This window comes from Fistularia commersonii, chromosome 23 (genome assembly GCF_037954325.1).
Source record: "Fistularia commersonii isolate RoL2024-O1a breed Wild chromosome 23, RoL_Fcom_v1.0, whole genome shotgun sequence".
NCBI lineage: Eukaryota > Metazoa > Chordata > Actinopteri > Syngnathiformes > Fistulariidae > Fistularia > Fistularia commersonii.
The window spans coordinates 14944525-14952420 of record NC_141306.1 but is presented as its reverse complement, the minus strand read 5'-3'; the positions used below and the strand labels follow the sequence as shown (position 1 = coordinate 14952420).

General features: G+C 49.2%; 1 protein-coding gene across 1 annotated transcript; it reads left to right on the top strand.

Annotated features, from left to right (window-relative positions):
• Positions 1–1344: 1344 nt before the first annotated feature.
• dnajc25 (DnaJ (Hsp40) homolog, subfamily C, member 25) lies at positions 1345–7450 on the top strand. The gene is made up of 5 exons (XM_086170171.1): positions 1345–1706; positions 2315–2467; positions 2570–2940; positions 3016–3115; positions 6862–7450. The coding sequence occupies exons 1-5, from the start codon at positions 1365–1367 to the stop codon at positions 6982–6984; spliced, it is 1089 nt and encodes a 362-aa protein (XP_086026297.1). The 5' UTR covers positions 1345–1364; the 3' UTR covers positions 6985–7450.
• The last annotated feature ends 446 nt before the right edge of the window (positions 7451–7896 follow it).

The window sequence follows — 7896 nt, the reverse complement described above, 5'->3', positions numbered from 1 at the left end:
CCGCGCCGCCGCTCGGCGCGTCAGCCTTCAGCCTGGAGTACAAAGATCGTGTATTAACGACGTCAGCGCGACATCACTAGATGAGAATAAGAATAAGAACAACTTTATTTATCCCGAAGGAAATTGTTGTGCCAGAGTTTCAAGTAAAACATAACAGTAATAGATAATAGTGGGAAGGAGGGAGAATAAGAAATACAGTAAAATATAATATTTCATTTCACTGTGCAATATTCAGAACTGTGCAATATTTCATTTCATAGCAGTACATGACAATTTTTCCTCTTATCATACTATTGTGCACTCCTTACCTCACTTGTTACTAAGACACTTACAGTTTTATCACTTGTTTACTAAGACACTTTATAGTTTCACTGAGACACTTTATAGTTTATTTTTATTTCTAATTCTGCCTTTTCTTTTTATTATTTATTACTGTTATATTTTCTGTAACTCTGGCACAACAATTTCCTTCTGGATTAATAAAGTTGTTCTTATCTTATCTTATCTTATCTTATATAAAGTGTCAAAGTTAAGGCGATAAAGTGTTTTAAGGTCTTAAAAAGTGCAATGATTTGAAGATTCCCTTCGGCTGAAGGAAGAGGAATTAAAAAGTCTGATAGCCTCAGGTAGGAAAGACCTCCTGTGGCGTTCAGTGGAGCTCCTCGGTGGTATCAGTCTACGACTGAAAGAGCTCTGACAGGATGTCAGTGTGGCATGCAGGGGGTGATGGACGTTGTCCATGATGCTGAGGAGCTTCTCTGACACCTGCACCACAGACTCCAGCTCCACTCCAGGACAGATCCAGCTCTCCTGATGAGCTTGTTGAGTCTGTTGGTGTCAGCTGTCTTGATCCTGCTGCCCAGCACACAGCAGCGTAGAAGATGACGCTGGACACCAGCGAGTGGTAAAACATCTGCAGCATGGTCCTGCAGACGTTGAAAGATCTGAGCCTCCTGAGGAAGGACAGGCATCTCTGACCCTTCTTGAAGATGGTGTTGGTGTTCAAGGTCCAGTCCAGTTTATCGTCCAAGTGGACACCCAGGTACTTGTAAGTGTCCACAATGTCCACTTGTGAACCCCTGATGGTGACCGGGTTCAGGTGGGTCCTGAGCTGCTGGCTGTATCCTTTCATTTGTCCTGTAACTGGTCGTGTGTTGTTGTTGTTGTTTTTGCCTTTTAACTGTATTACCGTTGAGAACGTCTCTGTTTTGACTATTTACGAGACGTGACACCTCAGACGGTGTCGTGCTCGCCGCGGCGGCTGTGGGTTCGACGCATCTTCTCACATTAGACGATTTTTGAGTCCCTCTGCGCATGCGCGCTTGATGACGTAGCGTTGCGCGGCCCCGCAGCTGGGATCGGAGATGGTCGCCTTCACGGAGCCGAACCGGGGCGGCCGTTTCCCGGCGTGCCGGATAACGGCGGGGCCTCGGTGGCGGCTGGCGGTGCTGCTGGTGTCCGCGTCCTTCCTGCCGGCGGTCACGGCGCTGGTAGAAGGCCTGTACTGCGGCACCGAGGTCTGCTACGACGTGCTCGGTGTCACCCGGGAGGCCTCCAAAGCGGAGATCGCCCGGGCTTACCGACAGCTGGCTCGCCGGTACCACCCGGACCGGTACCGGCCAGGAGAGCCCAGTCTGGAGGGAGACACCCGGGACACCGCGCAGAAGAAGTTCCTGCTCGTCGCCACGGCCTACGAGACGTTAAAGGTCGGTCGGAGCGCGACGGGAAAGTGAAGAGTTGGCCTTTCAGCCAAGATGGTTCGGGTTCCGGATGGTTTCAGAAGCTGAAGGATCATCACGTACTTTACTTGCGCTGTGAAAGTTTACATTTGCTAAAAACTTCTGATCATGAACAAAAGTTGAGCTTTTTTTACTTCTCTAGTTTTCTACGCGTGTTTTTGGGCTCATCTCTCTATTGAGATGTTTCTTTTCTTTTTTTTTGAAAGTGACTACTGGTTTACCACAAGTCTGCACCCACTGAACCAGCTGTGCTGTTAATAACCGGGAGCGTCGCGGCTCGGGGGCTCCGGGTCCTCGGAACCGAACATTGCCGGTCCGATGCCCGTGTTCCTCCAAGCCCGTCGCAGTGTTGGTGAGCAAGACACCGAGGCTCCCCTGGTGTCGCTGCGTGGCCTCCGGCCGCTCATGGTTACCACGCTGAGAAACACAGAAGTGCAAAACAACCAATGACAAATAATAGAAATAAAGCGAACGGCAAAGCGTTAGGCTGGCAAACAAACTAGTCTTCGGATCCCAGTTCGCCGACGACCGTTTTAATTTCTCTCCCGACGACTCGATGCCTCGCTTGTGTGCAGGACGAAGACACGAGACGAGACTATGACTACATGCTGGATCACCCGGAGGAGTACTACCGCCACTACTACGCTTACTACCGCCGCCAGCTCACCCCCAAAGTGGACGTGAGAATCGTCATCCTGGTCACCGTCTGTGCCATCTCCATCTTTCAGGTACGAGACTTCCTCCTCCCGCTCGGCGCGCTCTGCTTCAGACGCGTTGGAGAAAGAGTCGCAGGCGGGTAAAATCCAGGTAACCAGCCCCTTCCCCTCCAGTACTACAGCTGGCACAGCAGCTACAACGAGGCCATAAACTACCTGGTGACGGTCCCCAAGTACCGCATCCAGGCCACGGAGATCGCCAAGCAGCAGGGCCTCCTCAGCCGCTCCAAGGAGAAGGGGAAAAACCGGCGCTCGAAGGAGGAAATCCGGGAGCAGGAGGAGGAGGTGATCCGAGACATTATCAAAACCAAGATCGACATCAAGGGAGGCTACCAGAAACCCAACGTGTCCGACATCCTGCTGTGTCAGCTGGTGCTCCTGCCCTACTACGTGAGCACCTACGTGGTGTGGTACGTCTCCTGGCTGTACCGCTTCACGCTATGCAGGGAGGAGTACGGCGACCAGGAGAAGCTCTATATCATCAGGTCAGTCTTGGTCAGCGTGGCTCAGGTTCTCCGCTTGGGTCCGGTAACGTCACGGCCTGCCTTCTGACTCCTCAGGAGGAACATGAGGATGACTCAGTCGCAGTTTGACAGTCTGGATGAAAACACCCGGCAGTCTTTCCTGGAAAAACAGTTGTGGATTCGAGAAAATTATGAGGTTTGTGACTCTCCAGTCCCGTCCGTGCACATCGTCCATCTCCTTGCTTTCTCCTGCACAACCCGCCTTCCAGATATTTTTTTCAACCTCTTCTCCCGCACTCTCTCCTCCTTTTTCCTCCAAACCCCACTGCCCTTTATCACCCCCTTTTCCCTTCAACTGCACCGTTTCCCTTCTATCTGATTTTCTTGTACAATCCGAAAGAGTTGGCATGCCGCATAAACTTTAAATAATGATGCAATGAGTTGCAAATCTCATTTCATGCCCAATAGAACATAAACAATATAATTCGTTATTTTACTGTCTCGTGGAAAAGATTAGCTCATTTTGAATTTGATGGTAGCAACACATCTGAAAAGCTGGAAGAGGGGAAAAAATATTCTTCGACGACTCTGAGTTGTACGGCACCAGCGTAGATGTATTCAGCAGCAATACGCCGCAGATGACGGGGTTTTCCGTCACTCTACATGATTGTAGCTTCCGGCCAGAAGAGGATGTCGTCAGGTCGCGTCCGACTTTCACAGGGCGTTTCAATCCCATTTCAGCCACAATGCCCTCCAGTTGGCGGGTCGGCCCATCTCCTCGCGGCCCCGAATCATCTCCTCCTTCCTATTCCAGAGCCGCCGAGATGTTCTTTCGTTGGCCCCCCGAGCCTTCGGACAACTGCCGACCTCCACCCGATCTCCACCGAGAACGTCCAGGTCTGCCGTCCTTTGTCCCTGCACTGCATAACGAGGTCCTGTTACTTGGTGGCTTTCCTCTCTTAAGCCTCCTCGCATCCATCTTCCCAAGGGACAGTTGGTTCGATCGGGATCATCTTCCTTGCCTTTCTCGGACCGCGAGACTCTCGGCCTCGGCAATGTTTGCGCAACCTTGAGGAATAGTCCACTTCCCAGGTCCACCTTCATCTCTTAAGATTGTACTGCATGGAGGAAGCTCCTCTCCTCCCTCTTTCCTCCAGCGGGTGTCGCAGCTCAGCTTGGGTCGGGTCTCTCCTCCTCCTCCTGGGGTCTGCTTTTCCCCACTGCTGGAAGTGTGTGGATACGAGTCCTTGCCTCCTTACGCATGGGTTCTCGATGATATGCTTCAGCCCGCTTTCTCCGATGTGTCCGATACTCGTGTGCGTCCTGATCTTGTAGTGACTCTTGCAATTCTGACCTGTTCATCAGTGGAGTCTTGGTACATCATCATGACCCTGGACTTTGCCACCTTGAACTCTTCAACCACTGGCGACAGTGGTGGTTGGAACTGTCCAGACCTGATGTATAAGCCCTACTGACGTGATGCTTGGTGGGATCCGAGCCACTCGCAAAGATCTTTACCAGCTCTCTTCTCGACTCCTTCCACTGCTGTCAAAGGAACTTTGTAGAGTTAATCAGTGGCCGCATGACTCTTGGTAGCAGACCCTGCTGGAAGAGCGAAGCCTTGAACTTTCTCCTGACCAGCAATCTTACTCAGATGCAACGCCAGGATGGAGAAATAGGTTGAAGAATGGCTGTCAGTCAGAGATGCATCATAACATCTCCCCAGGCACGCGATTGGGGTTCTCCTCGATGGATAGTATCGTTTCCCCCTTTACTCACAGCTGGAATTGGCTGGTCACTTTTCTCCTCTTCATTGCTTTGGCTTGAACTTTGCCCAAGCCCACGTTGCCACAGCATCAAGTTACTTCGGGATCCATCTTGCTGGCGCATGGGTTGAAGTTGTTATCGTGAGGTTGTCCACGAAGCCTCTGATTGGAGGTCGGCGAGTGCCGAGCTCCATTCATGGCCCTCTGGATTCTTTTCCTGCAGCCTCTATGAGCAGATTCATTCCCATGACTAACAGGACGGGGGATACGGTGCAGCCCATTACGATTCCCTTTTCCAGGTCCTGCCACTGGATTGTAAAGGTTTTCAACCATAGCTTGAATCTTGCAAGGTAGCTAGTAATCATTCCCCTGATGTGGTGGAGGATAGTGCTCCATAGCCATCCTGTTGAGGCCATGAGGGATCTACTCAGATGCGTTGACCAGGTCGAGCCACATGATGTTAGGTTTCCTCGGCCAACCATCGGTTGGTTGAGGACACCTGCTTGTTCCAGGCAACCGGAGTAACTTTGGATGCTGCCCTTCTGGACCGATGTGTCGACGCATTTGTTCTTTACCATGAAGGTGGTTAGTCTTTTGCGAGGACAGAAAAGAAGATCTTGCATTCCACACATAGGAGGGAAATGGTTCAGAAGTGGCAGATGTTGGAAGAGTCCATTTCTTTGTCCTGGAAAACAGCAGTAGGGTGTTTTTTTGTTTTTGTTTTTTGTTCTTTTTTCCCCCACATGGAATGATGCCTTTTGTCCCCATCCTCTGCTCCAGTTTCCATGACCTGCAGAGGGGCATTGGGCGTCTCTTGAATACTCCATGCCCTGGACTAAGCGCTGTACCTTATAAAGCGCCTTCAGCGTCTGCCCCAGGACCAAGGGTGGACCAAGGATGTCACCTTAAGAAACTCTTCTACAACTTAATTTAGGGCTGGTCAGTCTTCCAGATCTTACCTCCCCCTGCAGAGTTTTTAAAAACGTGTAATGGTCTTCAAAGAACTGAGGTCTCTTGGTCTCCTTCCTCAGTTTTAGAGGCCTTTCTACCTTCAGCCTGCAGAGTTGGCCTCAAAGTCCACTGGTCAGATCTTTCATGCCTTCCTTTTCTTCAGCTCCTGCTGCTTTGACCTGCTGAGAGTCTCGATCTGCCTCCACAACTGCAAGATCTCTCTCGCCCTCCTGTTTGGTTAATTCCCCCGAGTTCCACTGCTGCCCTTCCTCCATAATATCAAAAGATTCAGAGAATCGGGAGGAATCTGTGCTCTAGGGACAAGGTATCGTATGCTTGTGATCTTTGGATCTTCCTGAGGCGGCAATGAGGAACACTTTCCGAGATCACTGTCCTTAAACACAGATCTTCATGTAATCCACAAACGCAAGGTAATCCTGTGTCATGCAGAGAAAGAAGCCATTTATGAGCAGGATCCCGAAAAGTCTTTTCCGTTTGGCCTCATACCATGTTAAATAAGGTTTGGGGCATGGAGAAGTCAAACAGTCCTACAGTCGTACAAATGAGTCAAAATTTGAAACGCCATGAATGCAGACATGCTGCTTGTCAGCAGACAGTTCGAAAGCCCGATTCTCCGATGGTATTCGGTCGAATCAGTGCGTATGTACATATTTGGAATGGCACATTCAGTGCTTAAAAGGACATAAAGGTTTTTGAGCAACGTACGCTCTCGTCTAGACAGCGTCTCGTTCAGGGAAGGCCTTGCATATTTTAGCAAGACAACGCTGCATCCTCAGCAACAGCATGGCTTCGAAGGAGCAGAGTCGGTGCCGAACTGGCCTGCCGGTCGTCCGGCCTTTCATGAGGCGCCAAATGTTTTCTATTGGTGAAACGGGAAATCCAGCACCAGAGGCCCAGAAATGTTGAGCATCTCGAATCCTGCACTTTCAAGACATTTACACACAGCTCAAAGAAAAGGGGTGGAACACCGTGGCAAACATTGCCCGGTTCCAACTGTTCTTGAGATGCATTGCTGCCATCACATTCATAATGAGCTAATCATTTCCCTGAAATGGTCAAATTTCTCAGTTTCAACATCTGATACGTTGTTTTTACTCTATAGGGAATAAAACATGGGTTTATAAGATCTGCAAATCTAAGAATTCTATTTTAACACTTAACACAAAACTATCTGTCTGTGTCATCTCTTCAACGTGGCTTCCAGGTGTACAGAAGGGAGCAGGAAGAAGAGATGAAGGTGAAAATGGCGACCGACCCGAGGATGAAGAGGTACCGGCGCTGGATGAAGAACGAAGGACCAGGAAGACTTACATTTATTGATGACTGATGGCCATGAGCCTCCCTCCATCTGCAACAAACACATCAGCCTGAGTGGCAGCATCCATGGACAGAACGCAGTGCTGCGTGGACAGATGCCGGTTTCTACAGAGGTTTTCAAAGCGATCGACAGCTGAGCGCCATCAACTCTGAGCCACGAATTGAGATTTTACATGCAATTTATTTTTGGCAAGTCAGTTTAGTTTGTATTGGAAGCTTAATGATTGCCTTCTGAAAACAATCTACTTTTTATATTGTCCTGCTGGTTAATACGGTTGGATGAATGGTGTGTGTGTGTGTGTGTGCAGAAGTGCCAGGGAGTTCATGGACTGTCCAGTAACCACAGTTCAGGGATACAAACTCTGACCCCTGCAACTTTCAACAGTACTGTTGGCGAGTCAGTCAAACTGTAAAATGAGCAAATGCTTGCTTTTTTTATGAATAAACAAGAGCCAGAATGTATTAAGTGATAAAAAGCTGTCAGTTTGGCAAAGCGGTTTGTTTTCTTTAGCTTAGCTTGGGGGAACTCAGGTAAAATGAGCATTGATTCGGGGGCCACTCAAAACCCCAAGCGGCCACAGCCTGAAAAGCATCCTTAAGACCACTTTAGTGGGAAAGGTTGATGAGAGAAAATGAACAATCGAAATAAGTAGAAATTTGGAAGAAAACGTTCAATTGACAAAGAATACAAATGGATGAAACGTGACTATAATTCTAAAGTGATAGTAAATAACCTCGATTCATTGAAGGAAGCGTTCTGATTTTTATTTTGTAATTTCCGCACGTATTGAGGGATTCCGTCGCCTCCAATCATGCCAGGTGTGCTTGGCCTTGTTTACGTAAAATATTGCTAATACTTTGCAGGCTGACCACGCTGACGTTGTGGTGACACGCCGATGCCAATCTTCTCATGTCTGAGGGC

Bases quoted from the DNA above. Each gene is read 5' to 3' on its own strand.
- dnajc25 (XM_086170171.1), top strand. From the start codon at position 1,365: ATGGTCGCCTTCACGGAGCCGAACCGGGGCGGCCGTTTCCCGGCGTGC. The intron at 2,468-2,569 runs GTACGAGACTTC...CTTCCCCTCCAG, and splicing joins GTGCCATCTCCATCTTTCAG to TACTACAGCTGGCACAGCAG. The intron at 2,941-3,015 runs GTCAGTCTTGGT...CTGACTCCTCAG, and splicing joins GAGAAGCTCTATATCATCAG to GAGGAACATGAGGATGACTC.